We start from the raw sequence: 16,950 nt of genomic DNA, 5'->3' as shown, positions 1-16,950 counted from the left end.
GCCATCCCAGAACCCCCATTAGCTCCGCCCCTGGTAGTGCTGCAGCTGAGAAACACAGGCCATATCAATTAACAGCAAAATGTTTCTCACAGTAAAAAAGATGCAGAACAGCTCTGTGTAACTTGGTCCCTCTTTTTCTTGCAGGCGAGCACTGTGAGATTAATGCATCATCAGACCGCTGTGTACCAGGTGTGTGCAAGAATGGTGGTACGTGCATCAACAGGCTTGCAGGTGGTTTCATGTGCGAGTGTCCACCCGGGGAGTATGAGAAGCCCTACTGTGAGATGACCACCCGCAGCTTTCCTGGACAGTCCTTCATCACCTTCAGAGGCCTGCGGCAAAGGTTCCACTTCACCGTCTCCTTCATGTAAGTTTGGTATCTTTTGTGTCTACCTCTTTGCTTACTAATCACCATTACAACTGTCAAGATTACTGTTCTTATATGGCACACATACAGTTTATTATGGGAGCATGGTTGCCAACTCTCACATCTGGCATATAAAACACACTTTTACCTTCAGTCTCACGCTCTAGTGCTGCACAAAGAGATCTCATGATAAGAGGAAGCCTAAAAAGCCACACCTTTATGAAAAAACAAACAAACAAAGGGTTTGCCATGTGCGCAGAAAAGTTTGTTTAACCTTTTAGCACCAAAAATGGTCCAAAAATATCAGATCAGTGTGGGAGGGAAGGACGTTTTCTTTACTTAAGCTGGTGATTTCTATGAAATCAAATTTATTTATATATATAAAATTTGAAAACGCAAACCACATAAGGAGTTGTCCGCTAGAGTGGGATTTTCACGGCATATTCTGCACCACATCTCTATGCGTTCATCATTTGTTTGAAGCCAGCTCACCTCCTGCAACCACTTTTCCGAGAATGCACGCTTCTTTTGCGGTTCGGACTCCTTCTGACATTTCTTTGGAGGTGGAGAAACACCAAAGTAATTGCTTAAAGGAGCTTACTTCTTTGACATCTTTAATAGTTCTAAACAAATGTCTGTCCTCCTCCAGAAAATCTGACGTACGCAAACACGCGTTGCAACTTCTTATCTGGTGCGCGTTTTTTATTTTGACAGCGAATGCGCACCTGCGGACCACTTATGTGCAGCCCTGGATATATAAAATGAATACATTCAATTAGCCTCATGTTTTCCTTTTCTGACACTCACAGTAAAATGCTACAGTACACATTATTTAACATCCCACAATTAAACTCCCCTTCCATCTATCACTACATGGCCAATTTAACTTCAGTATTTACACTGAAACAACTTCAAAATACAACAGCAATAAATGCTGTCAGAATTAATAAATATTCCACTGTAGTAGATTCACAAAAATAGTCATTACTCAGAGATGCCCTTCTTAGCAGTTCTTGGTAAATGTAGGATGCCACAGACAGCAACCCCAGTGTATACCTGCAGTTCAGCAAGTTCATGCCTTTGCCTTTAATTTCTCCTTTACTTAGTAAGTGGTAGTTTCCACTCTTAAACAGCAGTAGTAAAATGATGGGATGATGAAGTTAAAACAAATGGGATCATATTGTGGGAATAAAAAAAAATAAATCAAAAAATGACACCCTGTGTATAATGAAGTATTGAATCCCAATGCACGCAGTGTTTACCCCAAACAGCTCTGGCATTCATTAACAGGTAGCCTAATGTGTGGAAACACATTATTTTAATTAATATAAATGATCATTCCAAATAAAAATAAAAACCCTAGTGATGATTTCACTAAAAAAGCAAAGAGAAAATTTTAGCAGCTTTAGCTTGATAGCTAATCGCGTTAATGTTAGCAAAGTATCACAGTTTTACGCTTGCCATACTTTTTGTTGCTTCCAGCTAACTCTGATCAGAGCAGCTGTAAAGCCAATAGATGCACAATGATTATATACATGATAAACGAATATGACTTCAGCTAAATCCCTGATAATAGCTAGTTACTTAGACATGCTAATGACTGCAGCTGAGAATAACTATGGAAAAAGACATTTTTCCGAATGGTTTCAGAATTTAGTGTCACTATTTAAAATTCAGCACCCTGTGAGCATTTGTGCGTGTCATAAGCAGCAATTTAAACACAGTGGAAGTCAGCAAACTTAAGTGTGCCAGCTGGGACGTGCTGAGACATGCATGCACTTTTCCATTGTGTCTCACCTCCTTGAATACGTACATAGAGATGCACATTCAGGAACAACCAAGGTATAATTCACACAGTACATCTGAACATGAAGATTTATGATTTGTGCCTTTCACACTTTTTAAAACAAAGTGAAACCGCCAGAGGAAAAACAGGTGTACTGTAAATATTACAAAAAGAAGTACTTTAACTCATTTTTACCAGTAATAGGTGAGATGATTTTGTAAATCTGTGGACAGAGTGACGGTGAGAAAGGTTGCCAGTGAGGTGAAAACAGGAAAGGCTGTGTGATTTGTTTCCTAGATTCCCTTATCAGTGTTTGGCTTCAGCCATCCTGACTTCCTGCCCTCCTGGGCTCACTAGCATCTGCCGGCTGACTCCACTGCCCTCACCTTACACTCCAAACACACAGACAAACACACACACATCTGAACTTTGAACCCCGTAGAACACACACACAAGTAGGTGCTGGCTCATTTGCCAGGTCTTTTGTGTCGTTTTCACATGTAGACACAGTCATGCACCGTCTACTTCAGAAGCGCCGTTTCCTCTGTGCTTTACACATCCTTCCTTTCCTTTCCAAGTGACTTTTCCTCAAGAACGCCTCGGTTCTTTTCGTCATAAAACTTTCTGCAAGGTTCTTGACCTTTCAGTCCTGCACTGTTTGAGTTGGAGAGGCGTTAAAAAATGTGATGGGAAACACGAGCATCCCGTAAAGAAAAACAGCTGTAATTCATGCAGCCCTTTCTATGACACATATATGAAGTTCCTTTTATCAAAGTTAATCATCTTTACAAAAAAAATTTTTTTCAGGTTTGCTACCAGGGAAAGAAACGCCCTGCTCCTCTACAACGGCAGGTTCAACGAGAAACATGACTTCATCGCCCTGGAGATCATCGCTGAACAGATTCAGCTCACCTTCTCTGGAGGTTAGGCCCCATAATGCGTGATCGTCTGCTTTTGTGTGTGCGACTGATGCGTATCAGTTCTCGGCTGCATTATAAGCAGATTAATATGGCGTAAGTGCGCGTTATCTAAAGTGACTTTTACAGAGACGTAGGTACATAATTCTTATCTATCTCCACTTTATTTTGACAAATGCACGTTAGTGCATACACAAATTATCCAAATATAGTAGAGTCAAACATGATGCTTTAAAGGATAGGAGTGTTTTATTTTGAAAGGACTGATTAATGGTGACACCTAACTGGCCAAAAAACACCACCACAAAATCCATGATGGCTAAGGTCCATAAGCAGCACGACAGTGGCAACTTATTTGTTTTAAACATTTTTGAAAGATCAATTCGTACAAACATTAGCGCATTTAAACTCATTCAAGTGTGCTCACACACCCAGCATCATTGTTACAACTGGTAACTGTTGAATGCAGATCAAACACATGTTCTCCGAGCTGAGTCTACTTTCCCATGGTCGCGCACAGGGAGGAATCCAGTTCAGTATGACTATTTTGGGTGAAGCCTGTTCGGGAGAGAAGCCAAGTCCTTGTGCCCTGCTTCAAAACTGACATATATCTAAACGTTCGACGCATGAATCATCAAATTAAATGTTTTGAATTATGAGTCAAGTTTAATGAGAGGAGTAGGAGGGAAGCTCTCAGGATTAGTCGCAGTAATTTTCTTTCTGTGCTTTTCATTGGCGAAGTAGGACATCAGTTAATCGTGTTTGCTCCTTATCTTTCTATACAAAGACTCGCGCACACACACACTCAAGTCCTTAATGTTGCCGCGCTGTTTGCCGATTTCCCAGAGCAGGGGATGTGTGCCCCGGCTGCTCCTGCCCTTGACAAACAGGGTAAACCCTCTGCAAATCTGGTGCCGTTGTGCACTACAGTCTCCACACTGAGAATCACTGATGCTGCAGACTAATGCGTGTTGATTTATGATCTGTGTGGTGTGCGTGCATGTCAAGATAAGACACAGTGAATGTTTATTAGTAACTTATCAATAGCCAGTGGTTTATGTTTTAAAAATTGAAGTGATCCATGTATCGTGTTACAACGAGGTAAAACTTTTTAACCTTTAAAAGAAAGAGAGTACAGCCTTAGTATAAATAAAAGATCCTCAGGGGGTTTCCTCCTTCCTTTTCTGCTAATGTTTGCAAGCAGCTCCGCTTTGCAAATTTTAGCAAGCAGTTTGACACTGATTGACAATTTGATTTGATTATTTTAAGCCCTTGTGTACAAATCGAGAAGTAGCATGCCCGTGTAGTCATGTGCACAAATCAAGTTGCAGAATTAACTAATAACAATTTGTTTCTCATGCAGGTGAGACAAAGACCACAGTGGCTCCCTACGTCCCGGGTGGAGTCAGTGACGGTCAGTGGCACTCAGTCCAGCTCCATTACTACAACAAGGTAAGAAATGCAAGCAGTCAGGTCGCTTCCGTGTTTTCTTCCCTCCTCTTCCAGAAAACTTTTTCCATTCTCACCACTAAAACAAAGGATCCTGGCTCAAAGTTGGGAGAGAAGAGTTTGTGCTTGAATTTGATTTTTTTTTTCCTGTTTTGGTGTGCGATCCATAATACTGGGGTGATAGTGTGTTTAGCCAGGGTTGAGGATTAGTGAGTTCAGGAATTGTGTTGTGGGAGTGAAGAGGATTTCTTTGATGTTCACCAGTGATTTGTGAGATTATCTAAAAGTGTAGTTAGGTTGTTCCCCTGTGTTTCAGTCCTAAATTCTGAATTATAGCCTGGCTTCAAGTGTTAAAGTTCACCTTTGGGCCACTAAAGTGAATGTAGCATGTCTGTCTTAGTTAAGCGTGAATGACCTCCATATGCAGCCCAAGCATATTTCCATAATGCCGCAGTCTAGAGGTATTCCTAATCACCAACATCCGTGGGAATTATTAGTTTGTTTCACTCACAGCTCAAAGTGATTTCCTAAAATGTTCCCACGATGGTCCTGTTTTCTAAATGAGAAAAAAACCCGACTTTGATTATTTCGCAGTGTAGCTTGAGTATCCTCTTCAGCTGCAATATTATATTAAAAGGGTTTACATTGCAGTCAGTTCCTGGTGTTACTTGACAAACTTCCACCCTGCAGGCGTTGTTCTTATAATATTAAGCCAGACGAGAAATAAGAGAACGCTCTATTTCTGAGGATGAACAAGCTTTTGTGTCGTGTTTGGTTGCTGTAAAATTGAACGTTTGATAACTGCATTTAACGTTTGCTGTCAAAACAGAGTACTCATCAACCCAGTGTATGAAAGTTGAAACAGCATTAATGCACCATCTTCCCGATGCTAATGGATCCTGTCCTGATCAGCATGTGCTGCCTTTACTCTTTGGAAGCTAAGAGGTGTGCTCGTGCTATCCAAAAAATATTGTTCCATCTTTTTCATTCTTTACTTTCGTGATTTCCCTAAATGTACGTGAGGCCGCAAGCTGTAGCATCACTGACTCGGCGTCGTATTACTGCAGCACCTGGGTCTTGCAACCTGTTAAAGAGAGTACCCCGATTCTTGGCCTGACACTTGCCTACAATGCACAGCTTCTCACATTTCACAGGTTGCTCGCCTTTCTTGTGTCCACGAGCTATAGATCCCTGAGCATGTTTGGTTGCCTTGACAGGGACGTATTCATCAAAGCTGATGAATCGGGCTGCCGCACTTTATGTGTTAGCTTCTGGGTTACATCTGTACGTCTATTGTTTGAGGTTGTATGACCTTTTTGTCAACTTCTTGACAGAATAGTGATGCTGTAGAAACAATGGTTCAAACCAGCTTCGGTGCTGCTGCAAGGCTCATCGCTACTACAGGTATTATTTCTGGATACAGTCTGTTGACATGGAAGACTTCTTTGTTTTGTTTGTCCATGGGGTTGTCAGGTATTTGTAAGAACGCCACCCTGGAAACGAGAGATTAATTCCCATGTCTGAACAGATTTCCTGCTTTGTTCCCTTTCTGTGCAGTTTGCTTTTGTTTTGTTTTTTTTATTTAACTCTACTGATCCTATAGGCTTCCTTTTCGATTCCCCAGCATGCAGGTACAAGTAGGCAGCACACGAACGCACGCATTTGTAGCCCCAGTATCACAAGCGTTATTTGTGTGTGTGAAGGAGGGGGCGTGTGCGTTTCGCTTCTGTCAGTCTTGATACAGACCAGTGATTTTCAGAGCTGGCGACACATTCCGTTAAATTAGCCCAAGGCCGACTGCAGCGCTGACACCGGGTCAGCTTTTCCTCATGTGCTGAATGATCAGAAGTCAGATTGACTGATGGTAATATAATCCTCCAAGCACTGGCGGGGGGATTAGTGGAAATGAATATGGCAGAAAGCAGTAATGTTCTCACAATAGATTAGGCCTGTTGACATGTGTATGTAGGAACATGATGAAGCCTCACATAGGATCTCTCTGTCTTTGTCTCAAACACACGCAGTGTGTGAGTCAGTCTGCACCAACAGGTTGTGTTGTGGTTGTATTCCCGTATAAAAGCAAGGTTGCCGATGTCCTTTTGCAGTTAAATTGCCATCCTGCAGCAACTAGGTCACTGTTAATAGAGGGATTTTCTGTTTCATGATGTGTATCTGAGGTTTTGGTTGGACTCTGAATGAAGTAGATAATGTGAATTTCATTGTATGCAGATGACAACAGATTTAACACAGTCATCTTATCTCAAACAGATTGCATGCGATTGCCATCTCGACCCCATTCAGTCACAAACAGCAACTGACTGCAAGTAGTCATAGCATTGGTCGCCATCTTCAGGGCAACCAGTTAAAAGCAAACTTTTTTTTAAACCCAAAACTGACATTTCTCCTTGTATAGAAAGAAAACAAACAACACACTCAAAGTAAAGTCAAAGCTCCCTCAAGCCTGTAATAGCTCGTGATAATGGCTTGCTTTATTTTTAATCACTGGCTTTAAACAAGTTAGCAGTTGTCCCAAGGAGGTGCAACTTAATCCAGGGTTGTTGGCCCCACATACAATCTAATTGTATTGTTTAACGGCACGCTCACGCAGTCCTCACACACACACACATGCACACACACCATGGTTTTTGGGTCAAACGATGAGGCGAGTGAAGCTGTGTACGACTTTATGTTTGCCCCCTTTTTTCAAGTGTCTGTAGCTGTCATCTGAAGAATTAGGGTGCCTTTAATAAAAACTGAAAGTCAAAGGTCGGGGGAGGGTTGGCATGACAACAGACATGGATTTGCAATTGTTGCGGTGATGAGAGTTGACTGGAAAGCTGGGTGTGCATGCGGTTAAATCCGGGGGAGGGGGGCCGACAAATCGAGAGTGTGCGTGTTTCTGAATGTGTGCTAATGTGTGTACCCCTATTAGAGAATGCCACACAATACCAATGGAAGGATAAAGACATTGTTGAGATTCCATAGAGCAAAGACTCAAGGACAGCCAACTGTGTTAGCAAACTCAAACAGGATGCACAGACGCAAACACAGATAAAAAGTGTGTTGAAGTGATATTCCTGGAGCAGCTGGAGGTTTTCTCCTGGGTTTTGATGTGTGTTAACTACAGGAAGTGATGCTTCTTGTTGCAGGAAATGATGCAATTTAGGACACTGGGCAGGATATGAGTTGTATCGTGATTGTGTGTCTGCTAGGCCACCTGCATGGAGGTTTTCACTCAACCTCGCAGCAACTACAACCTTAAAGTTAATTTCATGAACTCCACAGGTACCTCTTTAGTTACTATCAGAGTGTTAACAGTAAATATAAGTTTGCTACTTCCCACATATGCTGTACTCCAATAATCCTGTGGCTCTATTTCATGTATTATTATTATTAATATGTTGTTGGTTAGTACATTTACACAAGGGAACCAAGGAAATGATTAATAAGTTGGAATTTACAGCAACAATCTTAGTAACATTTTATATCATATATAAAGCTAAAACAATGTAAAAATAACCTATAATTAACCTTCATGTAGCCCATCCTCATGGTCCTAAATCCAGGTCTGCAGACATGACGTGCCCGTGTGTTTGCAGTATTTTTATTATAGTGTTTTTCCCACATGATGTTAGACATGCTCATAGTATCGTGCCGGCTAATATTGGCTGTGATAATTGCAGTTAGGGTGTGCAGACAGCATTCCCAGACAGGCTTAGCGAGTACCATAAGTTCACTCTTACTTTTGCCTTTGCTGTTCTTCCCTCGGACTCACCGAGGTTGCTTGTGTGGCGGCGTTTTAATCATCAGAACATAAGTGCAAATTGCTTCACAGCGTAGTGTGAAATGTTTTTTAATATGCTGTGTGTGTGTTTGTTTTGCATTCCACCTCTGCAGGACTGAACCTCTCAGTTAATTAGAGACCTGTTACTCACCCCCACTGACAGGCTTTTTTTGATATTTAAAAAAAATGGTTTTGTGTTATGAAGGTATCGAAAACGTACAAATCTTAAATTTAACAAAGTTGATTTTCACTCTGCTTGTTTTTCAGCTCAGTTAAGTAATTGGTTATCTGTTAAACAATATGTACGTAGCAATTATTGTCAAATTATTCTCAAAGGAGCTCAAAAACATTGAAACAAGGGTAAGAAAACGTTGGAAAAGTAAAACAAAACAAAACAAAAACAAAACATACAGAGAACAGGGACCATCCTGCTTGTTGTCAGCGCTCAGTTCAAAACCCTGCATCTCTGGTGGTATGGGGGTACATTAGTGCCTAATTTATTTAGTTGGAAGCTTATATAATTGGTGTATACCGTCAGTGGTGAAAGGTGTACACAGGTTTATAGCATCATATGCTCTCATCCAATCCATATTGTGTCAGTTTAATTGACTTTTAGTTACATTTTGCACGGCATCCCAACTTTTTTCAAAATACATGCATACCGAAATTTTATTAGGTCTCAGAGGGTAAAATATTGGAGGCTCCTGGTAATAGTCTCTGTAAATAAAGACCAAATGCAAATATATTAATGCAGATTTTTGCTTTGTCTCGCTTTTAGTCACCAGAAGAGTGGATCCAAACACTTATATCTCAGTCTGTGCTGTAAAATAAACAGACTCTTACCCTCGTCTTCGTGCTTCTATCCATCTCTTTGTTGATGTTTCAGGATTTATTTGGGTGTGCAGCGTGAACTCACACACACACGCGCGCGCGCGCAGCGGATAACTGTTTTTAAGATACGCTGCAAAGAGCCCGACAGTGGTTTTGAAGTAGTCATCCATCCTCCTTTAGTTGCAGTTTTACATCAGCTTGCCCGGGTGGCCGTCGCACAACAGAGTGGCACGCATTCCTTTTTAGGTGTTTAACTGTGTCACGCTCACTCATACACTTCTGTGTGAGTGTTTGCTGCAGATGAAGGGCACAGGGCTCATTGTGTCTGTGCGTGCTATCTCGTGTTCCTGCACAGACATGGGTGAAGGTTTTGTGTGTTGTCTTTACTAAGTGCTTTTAAAAAAGGTTAAGTAGTTCTCTTTTTTTTTAAGGTGAAGCCCCAGACTCTGCATTCTCAGTCAGGGTGTGTTTTTAGAGGAAGAGGCCATGTTATTCTTTGTTCTTCTTGATGTTTCCACAGACCTTAGACAGTTGAGGTTATCATCACACATAAACACACACAGTGCCTTTAGCTACCTTTAGCTGCTATTTTACCAACTGTAATACGATACAGCAACATGTGTTCATGTTCAAACATTGTAGGTAAACCTACACCCCCTCAGAGGAAAAATATTGATCACTTTTTACTAACTTACTGTAATCATCACATAGTGCTGCACATGTTCTTGTGTCACTGTTGTGTTACTGGCTTTGTCGACATGCTGGTAGCCGGGTTTCGGGACGTTCACGTGTTTGAATGTTTCCACTGTTTTTTTCCTGCTGTAAATTTCACCTGTTCTTCACACAGCGTTGCATTTCACAGCGTGACGTAAATCTGCCACAGTCGCTTTTGTCCAAAGGCGGCAGTGCGTGAGTTGTTGCCTATTGTGCGAGGTGGTGGGAGAGGTGTTTTTGAAGTGGGCAAGTAGGATGTCGTTATTGTCGGCAAATTGGTCGGTAGCGAATGTAACCGCGGAGCATGAAGGCATCTCGCGTGCAGCGCTGTTGTTGTGCTGATGGGAACAAAGATTCAGACGCACTCCGTCACCGTACTTTTGATTTTTTTTTTTCCATAATTTATTGCTTTTCTTAATGAAAAGACGCAATTAATCTGCACATACAAAAGAAGCAAAAAGTATAAAAAGAATCACAAAAAATGCACTAATTACACGTTCACGTGAGTAAAGAGCATACACGCATGCTGATGAGGCTTGGCTGTGAGCTGCAGGTCTAATGCAGTGTCTCTCTCTCACGGTGTCTCTCTCCCAGGACGGGTGGAGTCTGGTGGACTCCAGCGGAGCTCTGCGGCTCCCTCTCTATACCGCCTGGCTGGAGCTCAATAAGAAGGAGGTAACCTCTGACCTCTAGCTTAGTCCCCAACTGGGCTTTTTTTCCCCCTTCGCCTGGGTCTCATTTAGTCCTCGCTCTGCTTCTAGTACAGTCCACTGGACTAACTCTGTCACTTGGCTCTGGTCTAGTCTCCACTGTAGAAAATGCTGTCGTAGATGGTGTGGTTTTGGTTTGTTGTTTGGCTGTTGAAGGCTTTGACCTGGCTTTTCTGTTAGACTTCTTTATGAAGTCATGCATCACTTTTAAGGCCGTTTTTTTTCTTCTTCTAATATTTAGTTAAATCGTAACATTTTTACATGTTTGCTAGCGGTCTGCTTCTTCACTGCTTTTGTGGACACTTGCTTCTTTGCATGATATTACCGCAACGTGCCAATAACAATGTGTCACTGGTAGAAGGGATGATTATTACGTCATCCCTGTGTTTGTCCATAAACACAAGGGGGACCCACGAGTCATAACATTGCTCCACAGTGTTCTTCCAACACTCTATAAATAAGTTAGCTAATGCGTATGTCATGCATCAGTTTGTGAAGACTTGAACTGAACATTGAGGCCATCGGCACCTTGTTTTTTAAAAATTGGATGTCAAAAAAGGGATAGATCTGAAGAAAATGAGGGCATTGCATCCACAGACACTAGTGACTTCTCAGTCACAAGGTAGTTACCCCATAAAGCGTGTATACAGCATTTAATGAGGTCATAAATCTGGTGAGAAGTTGGGTCATTTTCTTATAAAACACAGGAGGCCAAGCTGAAGGTTGTCATGGTGGAAGAGGACAGCTCAGGCTAGATAGAAAGTTAGAGAGGCGATGGATGGTGGCTATATTGGACGAATGATGTTGAAGATGGAGCTGCCAGGCAGAAGGAAAAGAGGAAGACCAAAGAGAATATTCATGTAGTGAAGGAAGGACGTGCAGAGTGTAGGTGTGACATAAGAGGATGCTATGGACAAGGTAAAATACAGGGAGATGATCCACTCGACCTCTAACTGTCTAGTTAGACTTTCAGTGCATTTTTTTGAAGCAGTTGCCATTTCCTGACTATTTGAATGAGTTCTGCTTGTGTCATTTTTCAGACCTGGAAACTTTGTTTACTAGAAAACTTAAATCTCAAGGGATGAAAAATTAAGGCAAGACTAAAGTACCAAATATTTTTCTTCCTCGAGTGGCCACTTGGCTCCAAAATACTAAAAAAATGATCAACACGCACACCCAGGTCCAAAACATTTTCATTTCATAAAATACAGGAACTTATAAACATAAGGGCTTACAAACAAAATCTATACCTGTTTAGGTTTTGTTGAAGCTTCAAATTAGGAGCTTGTTTTCTTTGTAGGGTGATCGCTATGCTGCCTAAAGGCTTCATATCCACTAATTCAAGTCACTGAAGGCTGTCTTCTTAAAAGACTTTTGATGGAATTATCTGACAAATAGTGTGCCTTCAGTTTGTACTTCAGTTTAGGTGAGTGCATTCTTGCATTTTATTAGTATAATACTTAGGTTGAACTAGAAATCATCTCTGTTTTGAACCCACACAGTTTGTGGCTAAAGCTAGCTAACCTTGATTAGCGTTAGCTGGTATTTTAGTACTCGTGTAAATATGCTAACACCAAGCTCCAAAAACCCCAACATGGGTTTAAAGTTAAGTTTTCAAACCACATTGAGGCTAAAGTTGAAGCTTCAACATGTGGATTTTAGAAACTGGTGGTTGACATCGTCATGGGAATGGCCATCTTTAAAATACAATCTATGCTTCTGCAGCTGTAAACTCACATGGTACAGTTGATGCGTACGCTCATGTCTTTCCATGGTTCAGTCTAGCTTTATGTATTGAGCCTCTTTTCTTCTTTTCTCAAAACAATATTTAGCACAAGTTGGTGGTATAAAAATACTCAAGTGAGTAAATAAAGTCAATGTCAGGGTTTTTTTTTAGGAGTTCAATTTTATGTGTAACATCTGATTAAAAGGTTTTTGCTTTGTAGTTTTGGTAGGCACTAACATTGTCATGATATTCAGTTTTATGATTAATACTCAGAAACATACTGCCCAGGGCTAAGGGAGTCTCCTCATGCAGCACTTGTATCTTTTTCTGCTCCACTGCTCCGCCTGCCTGGAGAGTCTGCTACTTACAAATACCTAAACAGTGCATAAGCAGAAAGGACACAGTTACAGTGCTGTTGCTCATCATCTGTCAGTTCTCATTGCCTTCCTGTATAAGCATTCACTCAGGTGAAATAAACACGCTCGAGTCTAGGCAGGCAGGCAGACAAACAGGTGGGTAGACACCCACTGAGCAGTGGCTGTGTTTTCCTTGGCAACATCAGAGTGGCAGGTCTAAACTTTAAGCTTAGGCTCTGGTAATAATAACAGATGATAAATATCATCATGAGCTTGCACGCTTCTGTTTAGATTGTCATCTAACTTCAAATGCTATCATTAATCACCTGTTGTGTCGCTCAAAGATTTGCCCTCAGAATGAAATAGTAGTGAGAAGTTAGATGAATGCAGTACATTTGCAATTTATTGGGTCGGGTTTGTTTTGTGCAGAGTTAGCGGTCAGTAGGAACAGTGGATTGTGTGTTTTGGACTGTGGAGATACAGTAACTACACCTTTCTGTCTTATGTCTGCTTTTTTTGCACCTTCTCCAATTTTTGACATTCCTTCCTAACTCTGCTGCGATGTGAAATATTGTGTGTGTGTGTGTGTGTGGGTGTTACTAAGGGGAGGAAATTTCACACACCTCACCTAGCATGACCTAAACCTCTTATTAACTGTGCAAAAGACAGTGATTCAGTGGAATTTTTTTGTCGGGAGGTGGGCATAAAAGTAGAAAGAGAGAAAGAGAAAATCCACACAGTTTATAGCTGCTCTGCCCTCCCTGCAGTAAAATATTCTCCTCCTCCTGTCTTGCCTCTTGGCCTCCTCATTCTTCTCCCTGCATCTCTTTATCTCTTCTGTGATCCCTGTCAGATCCGGCTTTTATTGCACCATTAGGTTTTTTTCCTGCAAAACATTAGCATCAACCCTGATGATCCTTAATCGCTTTATGCTGTGAGCTCTGCGAGGCCCTTTAAATAACAATTAGATGGTCACTGTGCAGCAGTAGCTCCTACCTCAGAGGCCAGACTCAGACCTCTGTGTCACATGATCATAATTAGCCAAAGTCTAGTTGAAGATGCAACAAAAAATAGGATTTTTACTAATTGCATATGTACATGTATATACCAGGCAGAGTCCTAAAGTTCTGTATGTAAGTAAGTAATGTAAAAGAAGAGCAAAAGTTTATTGTTATTAATTAAGCAAAAGAAGACAAAGAGCCAAAGCCTGCCTATGAACTGTGCTTCCACCAAGGTCAACTTTAAAAAATAAAAAAGTGATCAAAAGGATTCTCCTTTTGCCCATCCTCCATCCTCCACCAGAAATTTCACGATTCCTAGTTGTAGTAGTTTTGCATTAGCTTGCTGACAAAGAGGCAGACAAAAGGCGCCTATGACATACCTCAAGCATTACAACAAGCAGATAAAACACATCATTCGGAAGGTAATGCCATTGATGTCAGCATACCGGCTGTTTGACTTTGCCAACTAGGGGGAAGGAATTTTCTCGAGAGGGTCCAAACAGGATAAAGTTACTCTTGCGTCCGCTTATGTGTCGTCTGCATGTTGGTTGTGCCTCTTGAAAGCCTCGAGCCAACAATGGCTGCTGTCCGTCTGTTACACTGACAGATAGATCGAAGCCGTGAGACGATGGGGATGGCAGTAACATATATTCTTGAACATGGTACATTGTAGCCTCGTGTAAAGTGTGTGTGTGTTCACACTTCTAGGTTTACACAGCCACAGGGCAGGTGAGGTAATGTGGACATGATAGAGTTTGTTGCTGCCAGAGGGAAGGTGGGATACGCGAGCCCGTGTGTGACATGATCGAAAATCACTTCACTTCACTCACATACACAAACACCAGAGTTGGTTTTGGTTCTGTGCCCGTCTTTATTTTGGCTCCAGCCTTTTCCCTGATTAAAACCATTCTTTTGCGGCTACTTTATGAAAATAAAAACACGCTTGGTCCTATTTTGTAGTTTGCACAGTTTAACCGCAAGCACCAAAAACCATCAAGGGCACATTTTCAGGCATCCATTTTCATCCAGTCATCAGAGTAACAATGGCGTTTCCTCAGGCGACTGCAAATAAAATAAAAGACTGTGCGCTCTCCTTCCTTTATGATCCCAGTGAATTATGTGGACGTTTGCAGCGCTGCTCGCCGCTTCCTGCATCGCTCCCGCACGCACGAGCTCGCCACTCGCTCACTCAATGTGCACGCCTGTAAACGCATTCTGCAGACATCCTTTCCATACTCCCCGAGCACATCCGTGAACAAGGACATAATCACCACTTCTGTCCTGCCCACTCGACACACACACACACACACACACACACACACACACACACACACGCACACGCACACACACACACACACACACACACACACACACACACTTTCAGGTTGCTTGTTGCTCATTGTGACAGTGTTTAAGGTGTTTTCTGGGTCAGTCATTGAGCTACATGTAACAGTCTGTGCAGCATTGCTCTTTATCCTGGCCGCGGGGCTGGCTAAGTTATCATGTCGGCTTTGACAGACAGGCACGTAATAATGGAGTTGTCAGTGTGTGCGTCTGTGTTGGTGGGAGGAAAACGGTGTGTGGGCTTGAAAGTGTCCCCCTCAGACACACACAGTGTACACTTTTTCTGCATTTTTGCCTAAGCTAGAACTTGTGTGTATCCGTGCGTGTGCTTGCGCAACGCGGGTTTTCGGCCAATCACCTCATGCCCTCCGCCCTCCTCGTCTTTGTGGTAAGCTGTGGGGATCAAGTGCGTTGCCATGGCTGCAGCAAGCCTATCACCCCTGGAGACGACACCTTAGAGAGAGGGAATCCTCAACGGCCCGAGTCAGGCGGAAGGTAAATGAGAGCCTCTCATGGGGCCCCTCAAAGCGAGGGCCAAGTGCACTTTAAAAGAAGGGGTCAGAGAGAAGCCTGAAGCAGCTCATGTTTGAAGCTAACAGGCACACTTAGTGTTCAGTTATAGACATGGCAACATTTACAGCAATTTAAATGGGAATTCATAAAAACAAAAGTAGTAGCAGCACAAACTGATTTTGCATTTGCGTAAACTCTAAAACTTTGACAGATGGCAGACTTCGGCGCAACTAGTAGACTAGTTTTGATCAGATGTTGGGCTGTTTATGCCATACAGACATGACAACTCTGCCAGTAGGGATCCACAGATACATCCATAGACACGGTAAAAGATAGATGTAACTTCTGGATCTGAAAAGTGAATACACAAAAGATGTAAACTGTCCGTTAGTTTACTGGACAACAGTGCTGAGCAGAAGGTGGGGACAGAAGTGTGTGTGTGTGTGTGTTATTGGAGGGGTGGGTGCCACATATAGCGGCCCAGGGCAGACTCCAGTAAGGACTCCGCCCTTCAGTGCACGGTGAGCTATAGTGGGGCCTAAACTGCATTCTCTTAATGACTTTTATAGAAGACTTCATATTGAATGCAATCCTAATTACATTTTTTTAAATTTATGGTCAATCCAAGGACAGGGTTAAAGTCTTTAAAATCTTTAGCCAATGAGCGTGCAGCTTCGCAGTCAGATCCCCACCCTCGTCATCACATTCAGTATCCAATCACCAAAGATGGCTACGGAGACCAAAACGGTTGATTAAACATTTTAATTCCATTTTCGACATCTGGTGCTTGAGCGTGGGAGTTTATGGTGAGGGGCTGACTTGTGGGGCCTTTGTCAGCCCTGAGTCTGCTGCTTCTGGGGCAATCAGCGAAGTCTCAAGTCTTATTCAGCAGAATATAGGAAAATATGTTTATTTAAAGGAATTTCTGGTGATCCGGAAACATTCTTGTTGCTCAAAGCTCTGTTAACAAAAACTGATGTTTTTGATATCTCTGGGATACATGACCAACGTTCGTTCACTCTTTCTGCTTGGCCTCATTTAAACCTTAAACTCTGAACTATGCTTACACATCACACACACAGAATGCATCGCTGACCCATATCTTTAGCTCGTGATCAGCTTTACATGAATTAGCAGAGTCTTAGTTTTAGCTGCAAGTATGCATTACACAGTGACAAAAACATTCACGTATTAAAGCACGTCCACTTGTGTGTGTGTCGATGTTTCTTTATGCTCTCAGTATCTCTCTCTCACACACACACAAACACACAGGCTCCAAGTAAATGTAGTGTACATTATACCATGTGAGTTTACTGTGTGATCAGCACCTGTAACAGCTGCAAGAGTCCGGGTTTCGGTTCTTCTTCTTCTTCTCCTTCTTCTCCTTCTTCTTCTTCTCCTTCTTCTTCTTCTCCCAGCTTTGTTGTTTTTTCCCTGCTTTTATTTCACCAT

General features: G+C 42.1%; 1 protein-coding gene across 6 annotated transcripts in view; it reads left to right on the top strand.

The window, feature by feature from the left end:
* celsr1a (cadherin EGF LAG seven-pass G-type receptor 1a) overlaps nt 1–16,950 on the top strand; it is a 95,967-nt gene that overhangs the window by 44,604 nt on the left and 34,413 nt on the right. For 5 of the 6 annotated variants that reach the window (XM_026146097.1, XM_026146099.1, XM_026146098.1 and 2 more), the window contains exons 4-7: nt 145–367; nt 2,961–3,076; nt 4,434–4,522; nt 10,443–10,523. In XM_026146097.1, the coding sequence (XP_026001882.1) occupies nt 145–367; nt 2,961–3,076; nt 4,434–4,522; nt 10,443–10,523 (509 nt within the window). The remainder of the gene's footprint in view (nt 1–144; nt 368–2,960; nt 3,077–4,433; nt 4,523–10,442; nt 10,524–16,950) is intronic. The other variant, XM_026146100.1, reaches the window with a different exon arrangement.

The sequence above is a fragment of the Astatotilapia calliptera genome, chromosome 17, assembly GCF_900246225.1.
Source record: "Astatotilapia calliptera chromosome 17, fAstCal1.2, whole genome shotgun sequence".
In the NCBI taxonomy this organism is placed as follows: Eukaryota; Metazoa; Chordata; class Actinopteri; order Cichliformes; family Cichlidae; genus Astatotilapia; species Astatotilapia calliptera.
This window is presented reverse-complemented; position numbering and strand designations above follow the sequence as displayed.